Consider the following 23306-nt stretch of genomic DNA (forward strand, 5'->3'; position numbering starts at 1 on the left):
CAGTGTACATTTCTTAACATTCAGATGGTTAACAGTGGTAAGGCATTCAATTTACTTTTGACATGTTTCCAAATTACAGTTTTTTTGAGCAGGATTATTTGAAAGGATTCATTCCTCCACAGATGCAGTGATTTCTGTTAGTGACGAATGAGTGGCTCTAAAAAATGCTCTGAAATATTCTCCTTTTCATGCCTCTCTATTCTGGGGGCTACCATGGTTTTAGGTAAAGATACTTCTTTTCTAGCTGGTAATCTTTTACAAACAAGAGAAAACAGCCCATTTTGTAATTTGTCCAACAGATTTTAAGGCTCTTACTTTCAAGAAAAAAAATATTTTTGAATGATAGAAAGCTCTGCCTCTTGTAAGTACAATATCATATTTAATGCTTCAGAAACTGTCAAGCTATTAGGATTTGAGTGTCTACTAGCTCAATTGATTGTTACTCAGTCAGCAGCTCCTTCTGAGACAGAGTTGTCGCATGGAAGGAAAATTTGTTACAACATCTACTAGTCTATCTCAAGTAATGTAAAAAAAAAGTCGTGAATCATATCTCTTCCAATGAATCGCATTAGAAATGGCTAGGTATTTTAAAGATTTCCATTTTAAAGATTTCCTGTTAAAATAAATAAGGCTTATCTTGCACCAGAACGAGACCTAAATACATCTAAATTTAGGAAAGCCATTATGTTCTGTAGGATACTATATTCCAGCACGGACTGAAACCCAGAAATCTAGGAATGCAGGGATATTTCTGTGGTGGCAGTGACCTAGCATTCCCTGAATCAAAAAAGTTCTCTGGTACGATAAATCTGTACAGGCACTGAGAAATAAGTCTGTTCTCTGCTTTAGGGACGTAGGTTTAATCTAAAGTAATGAAGTTGTACGAGGTCCAAACCTTCTGAGTGCTAATAATACACATGATACAAACTGTCATAGATGGCACATACTTATGTTACCACATTAATTAAAATGAGAATGCATGTAGTCCCTGCAACCTCATGCAGCATCTCACTGATACTAACAGAAAACATCCACATCTGGATGAGGAGTCTGAGGTCATATACTGACGACAGACTATCACCCCAATCCAAAGCTTTTACATTGGCTCTAACAGCGTGGGATACTTTATCCTTGCAAATATCCTTGCAGTCTGCTAAAACTTTTTTTAATTTGGCACACCAAGAGAAAAAAAAAGAATAATTTACTTGGTATTACTACTTGTTTTACACAGATTCTGAGCTATTGAAGAAACTGTCAGCTTTATATAAACTCACATCTCAGACTTTAAATGCAGGAGTTGTTAGGAGCTGGCTTTCTTGAAAAACTGGTGTGTAACACATTTCATTCTCAGGACTGCAACACAAACACTTAAGAGAACACAAAAATTAGACTCACCGTAAATTTAACAAAGCAAATTACCTTCTTATTTCGTTAGAAAAAGTTTTAAAATTTCAGAAAAATTGCAATCATGTAAGTCCACAGAACAAATACCCTTATGCAACAGAGCTTGTTCTAATGCAGACTTACTCCATACAAACTGACTTTTGATTTCTTCATGGTTTGTAAGCTAGAGCTTGGCTTTCAGGTCTCTCTTTCGGGCAGTTTACCCTTTAATTCCAAGCCAAAAAATATGCAGAGCACTCATATCCTAAGGCCATTTTCTAAGACTTAACAGATACTTTTAATGAAGCCTGAATACTGATATCCTATGGCAAAAGAGTTTAAAAAACAGAAACTACTAACAAAAAGCACTCTGATCCATAAGAGTGCTAGGGCACAGCACGGGATTTAGACAGTTCTCTCTGAGCCGAAGGCTCACTTTCTCTCTCTCTCCTTTTTTTTTTTTTTTTTTTTTTTCCAGGACACGAGGAGGCTTCTTTGTGCCTCCTACATTGCCACTGTAATTGAGTTCTCATCCCCATCATGATTTCATAACAACAGCACTATGAACCAGTGCTGTCACAGTACTGTGTACCTGCTACTAGTACAGCACCACTAGTGTACCTGCTGTCACAGTACTGTGTATCATACAGATGCATCATTTACTGGAACTAAGTGGGTCTGTGTCATCCATAAGAAAATGGAATAGAAATATAACTCTATGGAACCATTCCTAGAAGCCAGGATCGTGTGATATGGAAGACCTGAATACCCACTTTCCTATATTGAGGGATGAATAGCATCCAAATTAAAGAAAAAATAGACATATAAGCAATCATACCATCAGTAAAAGAACTCAAGAAGGCTTTTAACACAGCATAAATAGCCATAAATCCATTGTCATGGCATTCCTGAGCAGCATCATTGAATAAAACCGAAAATGCTACTAACTATCCCGTGCCAAAATACATTTTTTTCAAATAGCTCAAATATGAACAGCAAAATTGTCCAGAAATTTGATACAAAATCTGAGGCAGCCACATTGCCAAGCAACTCAGTGCACTTAAGTTATAAAAACGTTGTTCTACAATTTTCTATTCTGTCACTTTGCAGCAAGTTAACACTGTAAATCATTTTGTGCATTAGAAAGAATTGAAACCCAACATGGGCCAAATGTTCTTCAGTCACACAAAGAAGCTTAATAATAAAAAGAACAGTTAAAAAAAAGAATAGGCAGAAGATATGATGCAAAGTTTGCGTCTGAATATTTTTTCAGGGCAGTCTGTGACCACAAAATTAAAGTTGAGGGCTCTAGAATCCTGCAGCAGTCAGGATTATTCTTCTGTCCACTTAAATTATCTACTTTCACTCAGTGCATGAAACTTTATCTGGTCCTAAGGACAACATTCACCTTCTGCTTTTAAAAGCTGTGTCGGAATCACTTTCAAGTTACACAGGAAAGTGCTGAAATACATGTGGCTGGCTCATGTCAGGAGAAACCATTCTTTTATCGTCTTCTATCTTAAAAGAACAATAGTTTGTTTCTTCAGTTTGGCACTTGAAGTCACACCACGTAAGAGAAGAAATTATTCGAATGACATCAGATTAGCAGGTACCTGGAAGAAAATGTAAATTATTCAGCAGTGTAAAGCTCCTGAAACTATTATGGCATCAAGAAACTATAAAATACAATGGGCTGACCATTTATTACTCAGTATGACAGTGCAATCAATTCCAAACTGGCACAACAGGCCACAACTGTAAGGAAACATAAAAACTCAACCAGTTTTTATATTCATGGACAAAATCTAACCAAAATATTATACGAATTTATCAGTATGCGTTGGGGCAGGAGGGTATGCATAAAGAAGATTCTCAAGCTTCACCCTGTTTAATCTCCTGCATGGTGTAGGAGCCTAGTTTTACAACCTTTAAAACTCCTTTTAAGAATGAATATTTTTCTCAGAAGAATGAGGCTGCTATCTAAAKGACAAAAAGTGGTATCTTATGGGACAGTCTCCTCAATGCTGCTTATGAACCCAGTCATCAACATAAATGCTGGCATGTTTGACACACTATTCATGAGAAAGCTTCTTCCAAAATAAAGACAGGGTTACACTCACCTGAAGCAGTGAATGAAAAACACAAATCATGCCTTTTGGTGGGAATTCTACAGTTTTAAATAACTTTTATTCTTCCGATTACAAAACTGGATCAATGTACAAAACAAGGAGTTATGTATGCCCCCACAGTGCTGTGTGCACAAAATTTGTGAAGAAGCATCTTCTTCTTATAAGGTTTTTTTCAGAAAATAAGAAAAATTGGGTAGAAATATAGTTTCACAACCTTACCTGGGGCCTGTTGCTTTTGCATGCATCATCCAAATGCTTATGCCATAATATTGCGTGAAATCTTGAACCAGTTTGGAACTTGTAAACATTGCCTACAAAATTAAGAAAATCAACGTCTCTGAATTTGTGATATAGAAATTCAATATAAATATAGCCTTGATGGACTTCTATGCAGAAGACAAAATTCTTAAGTAAACAGTTAACTTTCACCTCAAACGGTCAAACAGCATCTTGCTAATACAACACAGCCCATGAGAGTTATGTTAACTAACAATCCATGGGTGAAGGGAGCATAAACACATATGTGGTCTGTAAAGGTATAAGGGGCACATGGTCTATAAGACAAAATTACAGTCACAGAAAAGACCAGTCAGAAAGGTGAGCAGATAAAAATTATTTTGCTCCTAGCTTTTTTTTTTCCCCCAATTAAGTCTGCTGTGATTACTGCCAATAGTCCAATGGATGTTTTTGATATTTGTGAAACAGTAAATGTGAAATCTCACATTGAAAATGTGAGAAGGGGAAGAAAGTCTCAAAAATTTTCATGTAACCTCCAAAGTGCAAAATAATTCCAGCATCTTCCTGAACTTTTAAAGTTTTTGAAGTTTCATCAAGGTGGAAGAGTTATGACACTTTAGAATTAATTGCTAAAAAGTAATCTAAATAATTTTTTTGATAAAAGTTTGATGTTTGAAGGTTTTCCATAATATTTAAATTGGCCTCACTGTAAGTCAAGATTTGATATTGATCAACTCTAAGAAAATCATCTCATATTAGGCAAATCTTACAATTCTTACAGTAACTGTCAAATGCAGGAAATCCTCTGTAGACATCACAGAAGCACCACAATTTTTTTTTTTTTTTTTAACTCCATTTGTACCCTTCTTTGAAATTCCCTTCTTCAATCTTTAAAATGAATGTCACAGCAAGTGCTCTTATCTACAAACACATGAAATACAGTGCAGAGAAAGTCCATCTTGCAACATCTACCTTTGTCAGGATTATTTAACTGGAAAATATCAGGGTGTTCAGGGTCATCAGGCAGCGCTACCATCCAGCCCACAATTGAGACCTTTTTAACAGGTGTGGATTTATACTGCAAGAGACAGATAAATCAGTCACAACTGAGACTGTAGTGGAAATTAGTTACTGTCTCTAAAAGTTGTACTACAGATATGGCTTAGCCTGAAACAATAGCAAAAACACTTCAACTACCCTCCCCGAACTGTTTATCATAGAATCATAGAATGCCCAAGGTTGGAAGGGACCTCAGAGGTCATCGAGTCCAACCCCCCTGCTCACGCAGGGTCACCTAGAGCACGTGGCACAGGGCTGCATCCAAGCGAGTTTTAAAGATCTCCAAAGAAGGAGACTCCACAACCTCTCTGGGCAGCCTGTTCCAGTGCTTTGTCACCCTCACAGTGAAGAAATGCTTCCTTAAGTTCCTGTGGAACTTCCGATGCTTCAGTTTGAAGCCATTTCCTCTAGTCCTATCCCTGCCCACCACTGAAAAGAGGCCACCCCCCTCCTCCTCACTGCCTCCCTTGAGGTATTTATACACGCTGATCAGGTCCCCCCTCAGCCTCCTCTTCTCCAGGCTGAACAGACCCAGCTCTCTCAGCCTTTGCTCATAGGGCAGATGTTCCAGGCCCTTGATCATCCTGGTAGCCCTGTGCTGGTCTCTCTCCAGCAGATCCACATCCCTCTTGTACTGGGGAGCCCAGAACTGGACGCAGTACTCCAGATGTGGCCTCACCAGGGCTGAGTAGAGGGGGATGATCACTTCCCTCGACTATGCATGCATTTTTATGACTATGCATTTTATGACTATGCATTTTTGGTTTTGGAACAAATTTTATGTCTTACATGTTTTCTTTCAGTGCCTCTTAAAGATTTTGCTCCAAAGTACAGAAGAGTTGATCCTGAAAGTGTAACCCAGTATCTAGTCCATGACGAGAGCTAAATCAGAAAGCAAAGAAAGAATCAGGAAAAACTTATCTTCAAAATATTCAAAAATTTCAAAAACCTATTCACCATCAAGTCCAGGTGCTGACAAATTTTAGCTTGGACGTAAGGAATTCAGTAAGGAATATACAGACCGCCTTCTGTAGTAACTCATCCCTACTACCTAAATTCTGGTGCCTGACTAGTAACACAAGCCATCTTACTTGGATATCTGATTAAAATCTCTTTACAGCAGAGTAGCATGCTCCCTTCTACAGGATATATGATCAGAATAATTTAGGGTAAATATGAAAGACCATGTCTTTTGTGCTAAGGGTGTATGTCTTGCAGCCCTCCTTTTTCAACGTGACACCAAGTTTCTGGCCTTTCAGAGCTGCTGGCCTCTTTTTCTGCTGTCACAGTCTGGAATGTTACTTGCATATACAAGGAAGCACAAAGCTGCTGTAGAATATATGACAGACAAAGATTACTATCTTATTAACCCAGTTAAATTTTTTTAATAGAAAGTGATTTTGCAATACATTAGGAAAAAAGGAACATTCTTTCTTTGGTTCATTACTGCAAGCTGAATTGAATCCTGGAAATTAAAAAAGCCACTACTTAATTAGAATCACAGGAAGGACTTACAGTAGGTTTCTTGCCTTCTTTGAGCAATGTTTTCCTTCTTAAGGGTCCTTCCATGGTAATGACTCCTATGGAACTACTTGATGTGCAGCTACAGGCTCCTACTGGGCTGGAAAGACAAAATATCACCAGACATATTTGAGTAGACAAAAAAGAACAAAAAGTAAGCATCATAATCTAACTCTAAATACATTACCTTGCATATCATCTGGCAATTAACATTTTTGATAATGAATACAAAGAAAAGGATAGACATTTGATCTACCCTTCAGCTGTGAAAGAAATACCATTCTATTATGTACAAGCTTGACGATATACAAACACTGGTGGAAGTGAAATACACAGCAATACCACTAACAGAAGAGCGTCACACTGGCAGATGCTTCTTCTTCAGTTAAATGGAATTGCCCTGACTGCACTAATGGGAATTCTTGTCAATTGTAAGATTTTTATAAAAGAAGCAGGAGGTGATTCCAGAAAAAGAAGACTGAATGCAAGCTGTAATGGCTACAGCAAACCAATCCAGATAAAAACTGAATGGATTTAAATGGCATTAAAATCTCAGTATTGCTGAATATTGTTTCTGGGGTCTTTTTCTTTATCACTCATTTACGTTTCACTTCCTGCTGTCACAGAATTTTTCAAGTCAGGTCAGTTATGGATGTGACGTGAGACTTCTGAAGAGGGCCTCTTCTAGTTCCTCTACGTGATCAGGTGGCCTATAGCAGCAAGTCACTGCATTTTCACCTCTGTTGGTTTGCCTGCTAATCCTGACCCCCGAAGTTCTTAGTTGTCTCCTCCCCTTCTCTGAGCAGAGCTCCAGGCCCTCCTGCTGCTCTCTCCTATAAAGGGCAGCTCTCACTCCTCACCTTCCCGGCCTGTCTAATGCAGCACTCCAGGCTTCACAGCTGTCCTACTATGCCTCCATGATCCCAATGAGGTCATCCCAATGAGCAGCCATGAAGCTGCACACAGGTCTGTGATTCCTCCCGCTTATTCTCCAGCCTGCATACAGTAGTGCATAGGCATGTCAGAGAGGCTACTCAACATGATGTTTTCCCAGGAAGAGAATGAGTTTTCCCCATAATGTTTTCCCATAGGCACTTTCTTATTTTTACCTACACGTGCTCAGTGTGACTTCACATCAACTCTGCCTTGTAGACTAAGAGTCTCTTTGCTCACATCACCTGAGATCCTTTGCTTGCTGACTCAATTCATCACTTGGTTGCTGGTCACTCTCTCCTACCTCAGCATTCCCAGTTTAAAATCCTGCCTCCAAGTCTGGTCAGCCTACTGGCAAAATACTTTTGCCCCATTTCACCAGGTGGACTCCCATGCATTGATCTGGTCATACAGGAATACTTTTCTTCACAAAAATGAATGAGGCTAGGAAAATGTAGAGACTTAAATAAAAGTTTAGCATCATACACTTAAACAAGGTAGGTCATGAACAGTACCTGTAGACACAGCTTTGACTTCTGGGAGAACTCCGGATTGGTACCCTCCAATTAGGCCCGAGTGTGGCATACAAACGACCCCTGTTTGTGAATGTAAATATCTCATGAGGAAAATAATCTAGTCTGAGATCTTCAACAACTAGAGTATAAAACACCTGACAAAAGTAATTCTCATGGAAAAAAACACAGCAAGTTTACACTGGTTTACTTCAAGAAGTTTACCATTTTTCCTTAAATAATAATTTGATAAGAATAATGTCTGATTCAGGTTTTTTTTTCCTGTGTTAGGGGTCACTTGGGATTCCTTTAGCTAATTCTGGATACTTAGAGTTAGTGTAAATGAAGACAAACTCACCTTTCAAGCCCTGAAGACAGTTCCTCACTAACTTCTGAGCTTTCACTGCTATCTAGAAAAGAAATATTACAGAAAAAGAATGAAAAAAAATCTAAAAGAAAATAAAACGTCAAGGTAGGGGGATCATCAGAGTCATCTTTATATAGTACTATGGAAATCATGTCTCAGAGTCCAAGTCTTTAGCTTTTAAGGTAAAAATCTAAACCCAGACGAGTCCTATATGAATCTTCCCATTTATGCTTATGCTATGTTTTGAATACCAAATGTTTGCATGCCATTTTCATTTTCGTTGCTTTTCCTTCAAAAAGCTAACAACTTCAGGAAAATAAAATTAAGCCAGTTTTTAAGACAGCATTTCCACAACATGTGCAGATGAATTAATGTTATTAGAGTATCGGACATGATATCACCGGAGAGCATGGCAGCTGTATGATGCTACTTGCATTCATAAAAAATCAACGCGATGGCATTCACAATGGTGGTCTCTATTTTTCTTGAAAGCCCTTGACCAGTTTCTCCCATCTTCTTTGGCACAGCCATGTGACTCACATAGACAGAGATTATTCTAATTTGTCGAAGATTGGTCTTCTATCACTTCATATAATATAGAGTTTTGTCTGCATTTTCAGAAGCTCAAAGACTATATTAGAGTGAAGCTCTCCTTGATCAAAAATTCTACTAGCTCTCACAGTCTATTTCCCATCCTAGAGACAGTAATTTTGTTTTTATTTTTACAATTATTTTATTAATTATAACATAGTTGTCATCATTTTCATCATCTTCTTTTACAAGTCTATTATGCTTCATTTGAAGTCTATTTGCAAAGCTATAATATTCTCCTGTCTTCTCAAATATCCCATTAAAATAAGTTTTCTTTGTAAAAATGCAGCTTTTTAAATATATTCAGTATTCAGTTTCAGTAACATTTTTGTTTTGCTGGTGAAAATTCACAAACAGTCCATGTTACATACAGATTGGACACAAAGAAAATCATCTTTAATGCCACTTTGGTCAAAACCATCAGTAGGTAACTGAGGAAATTTGTTTAAGACAAAGCTGAATAAGTTGCTAAGTAGCAGCAGTTCTTAGCTATTTTCTTCTATTAGAGGGACCAATCTTTGTCCAGTAGCTAATAATTTTCCAGATTTCATATTTTTGGCATATCTGTGAGTTTCAAGATATTAAGTACAGAAAAGCAGAACTGTTTCTTGGACCTTACCTATGGAAATACCATTAGAGAAAACCGAGCTTAGCATGTGGCTACGCGCAGGACTGTGTGATTCCAGGACACTGTCATCCAGCAGATGGCGAGGTTTCTCTGTTGGGAACGTGGCACTTTTGCTCTCTACTACACTGAACTGACACATCATACTAGAGAATCAGAGAAAAATGCAAAAAGACTCTTATATAATCTGATAACAACACTTTCCTCCTGAATTTTCCACTTAGGCAATGCCTCACAAAGCTATGATCATCAATGTAAGTTCTTAAATAGTAGGTAGTTAAATGGTACTGGTCATGTTTTCCTGTTGTTCGTATATATGCTCCTTGACTACCAAAACAAAATTCATAATTTTGTGGCCTTTACAATTTGCCATTATAAATTCCCATCTACAGTAACATATTAAGTTTTTTTTGACTCTTCTCTGTATAGAAGTTGAACTACTTGGGGAGAGAAAAGGTAGAGAAAAGGTAGGAAAAAAACAGTAAATGTGCTGCTCAGTGGTCCTTTGCTAAACTGAATATACTGGCTTTGGAAAAGTCACATAAACTTTTTTCTTATTCAATTAAACCATGAGGCTTGTAAGACACTGAAACTTTAACTGGAAAGTGGGTGCTCTTACTCAGCTGGATAAATGTCGCACAAAAGTATGTACATAATCCATGTTACGCAGCTAGAACAGTGCAAAACCTCACAACTTCCATGAATAACAAGAAAGGATCACCAAGCAGACAGTGTTTCCTTAGATGTATTATTAGACACTACAAAAAAAAAAAAAAAAAAAAAGTCTGTTATACACATCAGACACCTACAGAACAAAGTGGATATGCAGCTTTTGAGTACTGCTATTTTCTGGCACTATCAAAAAACAGTGTTAGGAAAAATAAGAAAATGCCAAGGTACCTTTCTGAAAAAAAAAAAAACAGAGAATACATAGTAAAACTTGAAGCATTCTTAAAATCAAGAAATGGAAGAGGCAAACATCAAAAAGTGTTCAACTGCTAGATTAAACCCTTGTGATGCATGAATTATTTGAGGGTTAGACAGACTGGAGTACCTACTTGTTTCCCAAGCTGTGACTTTTCCTGTGCCTTGGTACAGGAGGTGTTGGTAGACCTGCTGCCATTGAAGCATCAGGACATGTTGGTCTCCTGCTGAATTTCGTAATTACCGACACTTCAGATGGACCTAAAAGAGAGATCAATTAACACTGAAGTGAAGAACAGAAACTTCCAATCCGTTTTGTTTAGACAGACATTGATTAAAATTATTACAGATATCCAGAAGGCATCATTTCTGAAAAGTGTTTCTTGGATAATGGAATTACACCATTATCATCTTTACTTTCTTGAACTGTCTGAAAGACATTTTCAAAACAGCTTTAGACATATTTTTAGGGACGAACTTAACACAAAAAAAAGTGCTGGCATTCATATAATAGCTGGATATGCTGAAGTGTAATATGTAGAGCCACAAAGTCAGTTTGCATTTCGGGTGTGAGCAGGAATGCTCACACATATGTTCTGAATTTTATTCACAACTCCAGTCAAGTGTAAACAATTTGCTCACACTGACTCACAGCTTAAGCATGTAAGAGAAAACAGGGGCTTTTCATGTTTCTATTGAGAAATAATACATCTGTATAGCCAGTCATCTATGAGCTTTAGGAATGTCTCACTGCAATTATTCTTCCTCTCATTTTACAAATTTTATGAAGCCCCATGGAAAACACAAACAAGCTGTTCTTGTTCCAGTTCCTTGATGCTATTTGCAAAAGGCTGGCAGTGAATTCTGCAATATGAACAACATGGTCTATCATCATCTTAAGTAAATGTAAAGCTATTCTTAACTTCACAGTTAAAAAAAAAAATAAATATTTAATGGTGATGTTAATACTATGACAGAAATGGGTCATGAAAAATAGCCGCCTGACTCACCTCTCCAGACTTGGTACACATGAGGTAGGAGCAAATCACCCCCTCCCCGCACCCTCCACACTACAGGAGCCACTTCTTGGAGGGACCTTACACTATTCAGCTTTGAGCCTCTAATCTGAAACTCCCTGTAAGAGGTCAGAGACAGAAACTTTCCTCATATGAAAAAAAACAGAGTTATCTYTAGAATCCATTCAGAAGTGTCAACTCAAATTAGTGATAAGCAACAGTAGAAAAATATTATGGGGCACAATTTGAGAACTAGCTGTGTCAGAAATGATTTTGCACCTGCTATGTCTCCACCTCCCTTCCTCTCTAAAAGCAGAAAATATTCCTTAGCTGAAAATACTCATTAGCTGCTTCTGCCTTGAACATTCATGGGACACAAGAAGGAACCTTCATGGGACACAAACTCATGAGTAGTGAGTTTGTCCCGCAGAAAACAAACAAACAAAAAAAAATCAAAACAAACTAGGTCCACCCTCTACCTGCTCCTCCCCTCCATCCTCAAAAACAAGAGTCCAACCTAACAGACATAAGGTGCTTTGCTGTCCATATCCACTCTGCATTCTACATGTACATCAAGTTTTGTGATAAATATGAATAAATTCCCTACTATATGATATTAATTTTGCTATAGCCTAGACTCAGGAATGTCACTATGAGCTGAATCATCACTAGAAAGAATTACAAAGGTGGTTTCCTGGCAGTAGGAGGAAAATCCTTATACATAATGTGGTGATGCTTATACTATATCTGAACTGAGACCCATCATGAAGACTGTGGTAACTGAAAGAATTTACCTGAAAATTATGAGCATGCATACAAATAGGAACACAAATATAATCTGAAACTCAACAAGAATTTTACTGTTAATCATCTAGGGCCGATAATCTCAACTTGTAATGCACTAAACTACCACTTGTCCCTTAATTTGGCTGATGGATTGGTTCAGTTTTCTATTCTTTCTGTTGAGTTGTTCAAAGTTTTCTTTTTGGTGCTAGAAAATGAATTCTAAATTACAATTTATATTAAATCCTCTAAGTATATGGCATTATAATTCACTAAGAGCTACTTGACAAATGATGAAAACTACAGCCTATGACAGAGTAGCAATGAACAGCCCTAAATGGGTACCATTAAGATGCAGTGCTTTTTCCACACAGAAGCTATTCAAAATATCAAAATAAATCCGTCAATTTTTTTAGTATGCTCTAGTTCTACTTTCTAGTGTTTAAAGGTTTAAGTTTCTCACCACATTGAGTCTCTGAGCTCAAAACAATAAAACTTTGTATTTCTTTGATTCAAAGACAATGTTCATGAAGATAAATCACAAAGACTGCACTATAACTACTTATCTATAAAAAGAGCAACAAAAAGAACGAGTCTTGTACTGAGACAACCCAGTCAGAATGAAATCCCAGTCAGTTGGATTTATCTGCAAGTATTTTAAACTATTTACAGGTTCAAATGCTATATCTGTAAAAACCTATAAAAATAACAGATGTTGTCTGCAAAGAGAAATAGTTCTTTGAGAGTTTCCACTCAACAGTCCCTTGTCTTAGAAATTAAATCTCCATTAAGGAAGCATGGGGTTGAAATTTACACTAACATTAATAGAATATAAACAAAAAGATTGAAATAATTGTAACTCCATTTTAGCAAATTTTATTGCAAGTTTTTATTTTTAGCAAGTTCTAAAAAAATCTGTTTTATCAGAATTCAGATCAGGTTAAAATACTACCTGGCTAAAGTGAGAGGTTTAAAGAGCGAAAGAACTTGTGGAAGAGGGTCTCACAATTTAAAGCAACAGTTCCAGCTCGGCTTCCTTGCTATTACACATAGCAATTATGATTGTTTTAATCAGTTCTGTGAAAAGAGATAATGAACTCAATCTAATTCTTAGTGATGTGTCAATAGTAAGACATCCTCATGAATGCAAATATGATGAAATAAGATGAAGATGAAAATATGTGAAATAAGATGAAGAGAGAAAGATGCTTTGTGAGGTAAGATAAAAACAAAATTTATGCTGATATTACTTTGTCTGGAGTTACCATTTTTCCATGTAGCCCTGCATCTTCATCTCCAAAGCAAGAGGAGGAAATATACAGAGCTAAGGTAAAAAGAATCAAAGGCGACACCTTTACAAAGCCTTTCTGCATTCTACTGTCAAATATCTATGAAGAGGCAGCTGTGAAGTTCAGAGCTCTCATAGGACAGGAACTCTGCTGTCAATTCTTTAGAAGCCTGAGGTGCAGAGTATGTGAGTATGGGGCACACGGGAGATGACTTCATTTCTGTAAAGGGGTAAGATAGCCTGTGCTGAGAAGGGATGCCAAAGTGGTAAGATAACTGACAAAACCTGCAAAGAGCAAGTGATGTTCATGAACATACCAGACTGCTGAGCAATTAGCTGGAGGAGCTAAGCCTGATACTGCTGATAACAAAATTCCACTACTTAAATTCACTGGAGATTGAGTTATTTTGCCCCCTTTTTCCAATAAGTGAAGTCAGCTGCTACTGCTAGCTCACTTCTTTACTCTCCTGGCTTCCCTCCGAGTGCATACTGTTACCATGATTGCTATTCTGTTATTTTGCCTTTCATGGAGACAAAGCACTCTTCGTAGGATTTTCCAGGCACCTGGCAAGAACAAGAGCTAGTTTGGTTTTCATTATTTCTTAGCATTATTTTCAAGGCTATGCTGACATGTACAAAAAAAAAAAAAAAAAAGTATAAAATATTAAAACATTATTACAATTTGTTTACATTAGGAAATGTGAGACAACTTCATTAGAATGAGCTGAGTGCTGTTTAGAGATCTGTGGCAAGAACATTTGGAAAAGTTTACACATATCCCAAAGGATCTCACTGTTTTTTCCTTTGCATAATTTTTCCATGAATAATCTGTCAAATGTTATAAATGAACGTTACTTTTGCAATCCTTCAGCAGAACATGTGAACATCTACAGTCCCCAGAGCTTTTTTTTTTTTTTAAAAAAAAAAGCAACAGGGGAAGAACTTAACAGTTCAAAATTATTCTCTGCTAACTATCCATCAGTAAACTAATAGTGGACACCCTATGAGTTAAATATCAGATGGTGAAAAGATAAGTGACAGTGTTTTTTTTGTGCACAGAATGAACAAAAACATAAAAGGAATGAAATTTAGAATGATGGCTATTTCAAAAACAGAATTTTCCTTTTCAAAGCATTCCTTTACAAATCAACAAAGCCCTATTGACATATCCAATATGAAAGAGATGTAAACTAGTTCACTTTTCAGACAAGAACAAATCAAGAAAAAACATCAGAGTGCTTGGCTGTCCCTCCCCTTATGCACCTCCTCAAAACACAATACAACAAAAAACACCGGTGTGTTTTGGTCAGACAAATTTAAGTTTGCCTGCTCTGACTTGAAACAGCATGAAAGGGCTATGAAGATGATTTTCATGACTTCTTTCAGAAGGGGTTTAAACTATTTTTAAAATAGAAAATTTAAAATATAAAGAGAAGAATATATTAAGACTATGAAAATGCTCAACAGAATTTGTGATCAAGACTCCTGCAAATAAACAATCTAGCTTTGCTGCACTGTCCTTTCCAAGTCTTTTTTCCTGACAGTTCAGATGAACCACATTTTTTCAAGTCCTTTCTAGTTCTAACATGCTTAAAGAATGTTTACATTTTCCTTCAATATCATTCTCAGTTTAATTTCTAATTTGCACCTTTCCAACCACAGCTTGTTCTTTCTTCTTGATTCCCTTCTAAATGATCCTTCATTTATTACAGCCTTTATTAGAGGCAACTTTAAATAGTCTAACAACAAACTTACTCATTTAGTCAAAAAAAAAAAAAAAAAAAGTCATGATAAGCACAGACGAAGCATTTCCTTCCTCCCCAGTCAACTAATCTGCTTTAGAAAGGGAGAGGGAAGAGATGTGAAGAATGTGGACTTCTTTTCCTTCACATTACATCCAGATTCTATTTTTTTCAAACCTATTTTGTATTCATAGGACTCCATATCACATTAATTGGTTAATCTATTAGAACGTTTTCTCCATAACTACTGTATCACACATTATTTCTTCAATCTCTAACATGAATAACTTAGCCTGATTTTTTTTTCCAAACATTATCACTTACCTGTGCCAAGTATGTTTGGAATAGACGCCCAAGTGTGGTCCTCCTTTGATACAATCTTTGCATTAAGGTTCACATTTGCATTAACTAAATACACTATTTTAAAGTCTACTTTCAAAAGATGCAGGCTTTCATTCATGGTTTGCAGTGAGGGAATAAACACTAGGTAGGTCTATCTTTTCACTATTTCACTATAAAAGAAAAAACTGTCTGCCGGTAACAAAGACCAAAAAAAAAAAAAAAAAAAAAATTAACTAAGATTAACATAGTTAGCTATACTTTTTCTTTCCATAAATTCAAGTAAACAGTGTATCATGCTAGGTTGTCATCTCAGGAGCCTGATCTCCTTTACTGGGCATGTATGGCTTAGGCTGGCTCACATCTACTAACCTTGTCGCCGTATGTATTATAAAAAATGTGTGTGCATGGGTGACAAAGAAGTTTCATCTTCTTGGAGTATTTAGTTCTGGTTTCCTTTTTTTGCTAAAATTGCCAGAAAGGAGACCAGCTGTTACCAATTAAGCAGTGTGGACACAGAAGGGAGTTTGCTAATGCTAATGTATGAAATGTCAAATAAAATACAAACTGGACCCTAGAGAAGTCTCCCCAGCAGTGCTCAATCTAGTTCCTCTGAGTATGACTGTGGAATTATATTAATAATGTAGTGCAAGATGAGACTACAATATAGGTAAGCTCATTGTTTAGTTTAATATAGTTAGCAAGGACAGCAGCAAAGTGGGCAGCGCAAAAAAAAAAAAAAAGCCTGAGGCACACTGTCCATATACCACTGTTATTAAGCTCAAGTATAGATAACCATGCCCCTAATCTTCATTGCAAACACATTTGATCGTAATTCCTTCAAAAACTTCCTGAATTTCAGCATTTATGTTACTTATACTGCAACAGTAGAATGTGCAATGCCCTGACTTATACTTCATCATAATGATGAGTTTCTTGCAGCGGATTCTGCAGGGTAGTGTATGAGCTGGGAGGACCCCTGTGTTGGTTGTGTGAGCATACTCAAAGGGAAATTTTGGAATCTGAGTTGAATAAAATACATTAACCAAAACAATAAAAAAGAATTTTTGTAAAAACTACTTCAGGTGGCAACTCTCAAGGAAAAGACAAAAAAAGAATAGTAAAATCCCCTGTCATCTGTTTTAAAAGTCCTTAAAATTCCTGGGGAATAATAGCTTGACAATTAAAATAAATATCAGTAAACTAGGATATTAAACACAATTGCTTGGTTAGGCAGTTATAGAAAATAATATAAATTGATAAGAAAGTTAAAAAGTGAGTATAGTCATTTTCTCCTTTATGACTCTGTATATCCTTTGTCAAGATGCTCTTCAAGACACTTGTCAAGATGTCAAGAATGCTCTTCTACAACTTATTATTGGGAAACTTCAGCCTTTCAGAAAAAAAGCCCACACAATACAGTAACTGTGTCTGGATTTGGTGGTTCACATGTGAATCCCTCACATTTACTTGATATTAACTGCCTTAAAAAATACTCAAATGAGTTTTAAATGGTTGCATGGAATGTATCAAAGAGTAAGATTTGACTTGAGTTTGAAACTCAAGGGCAAAGTTTTCTGGATGGGCTGTTAACTTTTGTGGAGAAAAGAAATTCTGCCACTTCCAGCTTAACAGAGTGTTTGGAAAGCAGACACTACACACATGAAGCAATAATCAAAGACTTGCAGGAGGATTAGACAATCCACTTTTTCATAAAATGATTGGCTGTTAAACATTTAAAACACACTGTTTATTGGTTACCAAAGGAACCAGTAAAACAAATGGCAAAACTAAATGTCAGACTAAATGTTTACATGGAAAATGATGCTTTCTTTTGAATCTAAAAGGTTGGGAGTGCCACAGAGACGTCACTAGTGTAGTATACCTACTGCCAAAGGATTACAAATGTGCACACATTTCAGTGTCTGTTTTCAGCTCTTACATGTAAATCACACACCACATCTGATAAAACAAAGCAATTGCTTTTAATTAAGTAAAATAAATTAAGAGTTCTTCAGCAACTTTCAAAACTGACTGAAGTCACAAAATGATCTGAACTCTATCTCATTGACAAAATAGGAAATATATTGGCTTCAGGTTAATTACCCCAGATTGCTACTAGAGTGACAGGGTAAAACGTCTAGTCTTGTAATCCTCCTCTCAAGAGTTATACCAAGACATGCTAAAAAAAGGTGGGGGTGGTGCGAGGAATGATCCGAACTATTGCATAATAACCTCCCTCTAATTAATGATTTCCATGGTGGAGTCCTATTTTCTGATTAGAATTATGATCTCAGAACTCATCAAAATGCATATACATATTACGCATAAAGTTTCTATGCAGACCTATATTTAGTTTGCGAGCTCTAAGGAGATTAGTTGCTTAGAAGGATAACTTATTTACTGCATACTAGACTAAATATTTTCTTTTCTTCTGGGAAAATGTATTAAGTTACACTTTCTAAAACAATCTGTCTGCAGGCTGTACCATAAATGTGGGCACCTCATAGTCAACACCACAAGAACACAGATGTCTTTTACAGCTAATTCAACTGGAAACTTAACAGTTAGCATACTATAAGCTCTCCAGATACATTCTCTCTCTCTCTCTCTCTCACTTGCTCTCACTATAGCAATGCAGAATGAACAGACGGAACAGACATAGGTTGCTGCCAAAGAAGTTGTGTGAATCACACAGTTCCTGAAAACATAAAATTAAACTGTTTAAAGCTTCTTTTTAAATATTTGCTGCAAGAGACCAGAATCTCTACAGTGCTACGGAAGCCATGAAGCCTTCTTGTGAAAGCACTATTCACTATTATACGTGAATCTGGTAATTAAATGAGACCATCTTAGCCACTAATATACAAAACATACTCTGTTGTGAAACATACATTTTAATCAGATGTCTGCCTCCTGTTCAAATTTACTGGAAAACTGTTTGGCAATCAAACTGGAAAAAGGACACATGGTTTTCAGCACTATTTTGCAAACAGAAATATTGAAGATTATAACTGCTTTTATTGAGTCGCACACTCCTAAAGATACTTTAAGTGAAAAAAAAGAGAAAGCCACAGTGTTCTTGGCTAGACTAAAATGTTTATCTTCTTTTGAAGAAGGAAAAGCAGGAGCTTTTGTAGAAGATAAAAGTTGCAGTCCTGAAGAGGAAACTCCATTTCCATCATTAACACAAGAAATTATAATTTAGGACCTGAAGGTATTCTTCCCTGCTCTTAATGTCCTTAATAGATTTTTGTAATCATTAACACAGTATCAGAATTTTTCTCCATGCTTAGAACAGCATAGAAGGTTTGTTACATGTGGAACTCAACTAGACCTAGTTATAAATAACATTATATTTTCTGACTATCAGAGAAACAAAACGGATGTGAAGGGGAGCTTTTAAGTTTTGATAAAATCTCTATGTTCAGAATCCTATGCTTTAAACTATTGACTTGAACATGAAACTATCACTTAGATTACTTTCAGATCATGTCTTGTCATTATAAACTTACTGACTACAGTGGCTTTACTCCTGGCTCATAATAACTGAAGCGGAAAGACAATTTCAGACTATAATTTGAATCCAACAATGTTGACAGAAATATCTTAAGATGTACTATTTTTAATTGTCCATAGTCAAATTTCTCATTACTCATATACACATACTTTAGATTGGAATTATACAAGACTAACACATAGCTGTATCTTTTTCTGCTAGTGTTGTGAAATAACCAATAAACCATTGCCTCCATGTTTAGTTAAATCTCAATTTCAAATTTTATCTTCATGATTTAATTTTGAATTAAACACACTGGATTCCACTTAGTCATACTGACACGGATCATACAGATGCAAGACACTGAAAAAATGATGTGGGTATTACAAAATGTTGGTTGCATTCACTTTCTAACTGTCAATAGATAAGAATTCGCCAGCTGAGCTAGAAACACATTAAACTGCAAGTGTGTCTGCCTTTCAAAGGAAATACTTACAGAAAAACGGAGCAATGGGAATGACTCTCGACTAAGCTTCTAGTTATTATATCAACTCTCATTTTAACAGAACAATCTTATAGAACATGTAGGCACACTGAAGCTTCAGAGAGGAAAGCTTACCCTTTCCTAATACTGTAAGATACCATAAAGTTACATATTCAGTTGAATATGAATATTGTTCTGAAAATGATTTCTTCATTGCAGCTGAGCTCATTGCAATATATACAGCTGAGCTCATTGAAATATAAAGCCATACTGCTGGCATCGCTCAGGACAGTTTCAAGGTTCTTGTTTCCAAATTAGGACTGTATTTTTAATTGCCTTTCATGACAGCTCTAATAAAGTCTAAGCCCTCAATTAAGAATTACATAATATTAGTGATGTTCACAAACTATGTAGCTAAATCCAAAGTAAGAACTTTTATAATCTTCCTAATGAAATGTTAGCATCAAAACCTCAGTGTAAAGCATTTAAATGTAATACCAAAGTAAAAAGTCAAAAAGACCACCCAAATGTCTGCTTCAAATACTTAAGATATCACCATATGAGATGCAATGTCCTAGCTTTAACTTTCAAGTTTAAAAACTCTTCATAAAAATCAAAGAAATCAAAATCGCAAAAAATCAAATTTTCCATATCTGTAAGAAAGTGTTTATTAGTTAACAACTACTTTTCAACTTACCTAATTTAAAAATGATTTCCTCCCTGTCAACTATCTCCTTACCTTTTATTCAACAAGTAATCGTACTGAGCTTTGGGGGGCAGGTGGAAAAAGGAATTCCTGAAGAAATATTCTTATTTCTGAAGAAATATTTCTTCCCTCTAACAGCACAACTTCCACCCTAAAATATCACTATTTACCCTAACCAGAGATTAACAATATAGTGCCAAAGTTCATGTCATTGATTTTTTTTTCTGAATATGTCCTTTTTTGAAGAAAAATATGTTTACTAGCAAAACAGGACAATGTCACTACCAGTAGCAGTCTCTGCAGCTTGTTCAAAAGTAAAGGTGTTCCACACAACTGAATAACCAGGCATCTTACTGTGCCCTATGAAGAAATGTTAATCTGTATGCACAATGCAGGGGAACATAGCTTCTTTTAATGGTACTTACTAAAATAGTCAGTCTTGACATAATCTGAACTATCAAAGAAACTATAATTATGAAAGATTAGAAAAGGTGATACATCCACACTCAAGATTCATTTGTAAACCTAGTATTGCATTGAGAAGCTGCTCAAGGGAATGTCAAAAAGTAATGAATCTAACTGAAACACTGAAAAAAAAGGAATAAATATGAGATTAAATTTGGCTTCTCTAAAATATTTCACTGTCTCTAAAAAACTGTACAAATTCAAACACTTCCCCCCACTCCACCAATATGTTACTGTAGTGTTGTTCACCAAATGCTTTTCTTGCACACCAGCTTGTTCGTGAGAGCTGAGCTGCACACAAAGTCTTTTTATTTGGTGGTTCAGTCACTAGTAGAGGTGGACAAGTTTTGAAGGATTTGCTTTCCAAACAACTGCTCCCACATCACAAACCCTCATCTTTACGACTCTCAGAGGAGTGGTGCTGTTCCAACCAAGGATGTTCCGAAACCAGGCATATGCATGAAGAAGCACTGTTTCTTTGACAATACAAGAAATTCCTAACTGCAGCAAAATCACATTTTTGAAACTGATCCCTGCAAAATTCATTTCATGTAAAATGGGTTTCTCTATGAATTTCAATGAAGGATTTTTGTAACTAGAATTTTCTTCTTACTCAAAATTTCAAGTAAATGTTATACCTGTGAGATCTTCTTTGGAGGAAACCAGTCGAGGAGAGCTATTGCCTGGCTCAATTCTTAATGATAATCTGTACATGAAAGATTTTAAACAATTTAACATTAAAACATCTTAACAAAAGCAGAAAGGAACTGAAGATGGTAATTACAGTGACAATGGTACACAAGAAGTTTACTTCTTTGGAAGTGTAGTTATTTATCTCAATATGTAATAAAACAAGCGTGTCAGATCCAAGAAACGAATCGGATGGAAAGTCTATAAAAACAGACATTGAAAATGGTATTTATTATTTTCTACCAGTAAAAAAGTGTAAGTTAGTATCTTTCACCTGAAAAAAAAAATTAGTAAATTTGGATGGAAACATAATAAACCTTTTTTTGTCTCTGTGCATGAAAAGCTGGATTAATTCTGTTATCTTGAGGAATTGTACAATCAGAAATAGCTTATTAGAAATACTAGTTACTATGACTTATAGAAAGGGAAGATAATGGGGAAAGGTAAACAATGCTTAATAGCAAGTTCTTAATAGTTAAAAAGATTATTGAAAGAAAAATGGAGTATTATATATCCCTCTGCCTCACTCCATGTCTTTTATGCTGCACTTACTGTTTCCTTATCTAAGCACTGCAATGTATGTCTTGATCTTCCACTGCATATGACTTCTGCCACCTCTCAAGTTTAGGTACACTCTTAATTTCACAGTCACAGGTCCTCTGTTCTGTACTGGTTTAAGAGGAAAAGCATGCATGACTAATGTGTTACGTAAATTTGAATGGAAGAGGCAAAGAATAAAAGGAAATAATGGCTGTCTCTGCATAGTGAGTGGTATACAGCCATACAAGTTGTTTCAAACTACAGACTGTTAAACTCACACTGTATACAAATACCATTGAAAATTTTTACATCGTTAATTAAAAAAACATAGATTAGGGGAGGTGAATCTTCTGACAGGTAATGAATTACTTCTTTTCAGTGAAGGTGACAATCATCATCTTGCATTCCATTCTCCCCTAGAAGCCAATAACGAACAAGTTACAGTAACATAATTCAGAGTATGGTTCAAATTTTTATCATATGGGATATTCCTTCCAGTATGGAGAAATGGCAAGAGAATTTACTGGAGTTTTTTTCCTGGAAATAGGGCTGTAGTGTGTGACATTCCAAGATTGCAGAAATGTTTCAGTTGAGAGTATTTTTGCGCAGAAGTTGGTTTTTTGTTTTTGGGTGNTTTTTTGTTTTTGGGTGGTTTTTTTTTTTTTTTTTTTTTTTTGGTCTTTTGCTATACTGTGCTATTTATTAATGTTGGGAAATGTGGGTATTGCATTGACTCAGAATGGAAGAACTTTCATTTTGTTTCACATAATTGTTGTTCTCCAAACAGAGGCAAATACAATTTATCTCCTTCTAATCTTTTTCTGCTGCACAGCTCATAATTTCTCTTTTTTCAGTTTCTCTGTCCAAGGGATCTGTCATCTCTGTTTCACTACAGGTGATAAGTGCATGCTCTTCTTTAACTATTTATTAGCATTATTTATTTGAATTCCGTGTGTCTATTCTCAGACTTGTTACTTAGTCTGAAGTTTGCTCCTTCTCTTTTAGTTTCTGCCAGCTTTGAGGAATTCGTCTTTGAAGTTTTTTACTTACTTTTTATCAAAATAAAAATAAAAATATCCCTTCTATAATTTCATTTACAGAATCAGATATTCTTCAGTGTAATTTTGACAGGACTATCTCATACATTTAAGACACCACGTATCTGTCCAACTTGCATTATGCATTAACTTCATTAAATTTCTATAAATCAAGTTTCAAGTCCTGATATACTTCTCATATTTGAAATACAGCACAGGTGAAATACTGTTCACAGTTCTTTAGATACGAGGAAAGTGCCAAATTCAGACACAATTTAAATAAAGTCAAATTTATTTTGAATGGCACTACTGAAAGGATGTGTTGCTGCTTTCTGCAAAATGGTAGAAGGGAAGAGAAAGGTTTTTTAATTGAACAAAGTAAGACTTGCCTGACGGTATCTTTGAAGACTGGTGATTGTCAGTGATTCCCTGGGAT

At 36.0% G+C, this 23306-nt stretch overlaps 1 protein-coding gene across 2 annotated transcripts in view; it reads right to left on the bottom strand.

Annotated features, from left to right (window-relative positions):
* Nucleotides 1-1473: 1473 nt before the first annotated feature.
* The window catches only part of RALGPS1 (Ral GEF with PH domain and SH3 binding motif 1), a 76362-nt gene continuing 54529 nt past the window's right edge, over nt 1474-23306 (bottom strand). For both annotated transcript variants that reach the window (XM_026049235.1, XM_026049234.1), the window contains 10 exons: nt 21242-21309; nt 10416-10542; nt 9352-9503; nt 8133-8184; nt 7778-7858; nt 6324-6429; nt 5598-5690; nt 4722-4827; nt 3732-3823; nt 1474-2996 (listed from right to left, as the gene is read on the bottom strand). In XM_026049235.1, the coding sequence (XP_025905020.1) occupies nt 2967-2996; nt 3732-3823; nt 4722-4827; nt 5598-5690; nt 6324-6429; nt 7778-7858; nt 8133-8184; nt 9352-9503; nt 10416-10542; nt 21242-21309 (907 nt within the window). In that variant the 3' untranslated portion in view covers nt 1474-2966. The remainder of the gene's footprint in view (nt 2997-3731; nt 3824-4721; nt 4828-5597; nt 5691-6323; nt 6430-7777; nt 7859-8132; nt 8185-9351; nt 9504-10415; nt 10543-21241; nt 21310-23306) is intronic.

Source organism: Nothoprocta perdicaria, unplaced genomic scaffold (genome assembly GCF_003342845.1).
Source record: "Nothoprocta perdicaria isolate Ctin4 unplaced genomic scaffold, notPer1 scaffold_6, whole genome shotgun sequence".
In the NCBI taxonomy this organism is placed as follows: domain Eukaryota; kingdom Metazoa; phylum Chordata; class Aves; order Tinamiformes; family Tinamidae; genus Nothoprocta; species Nothoprocta perdicaria.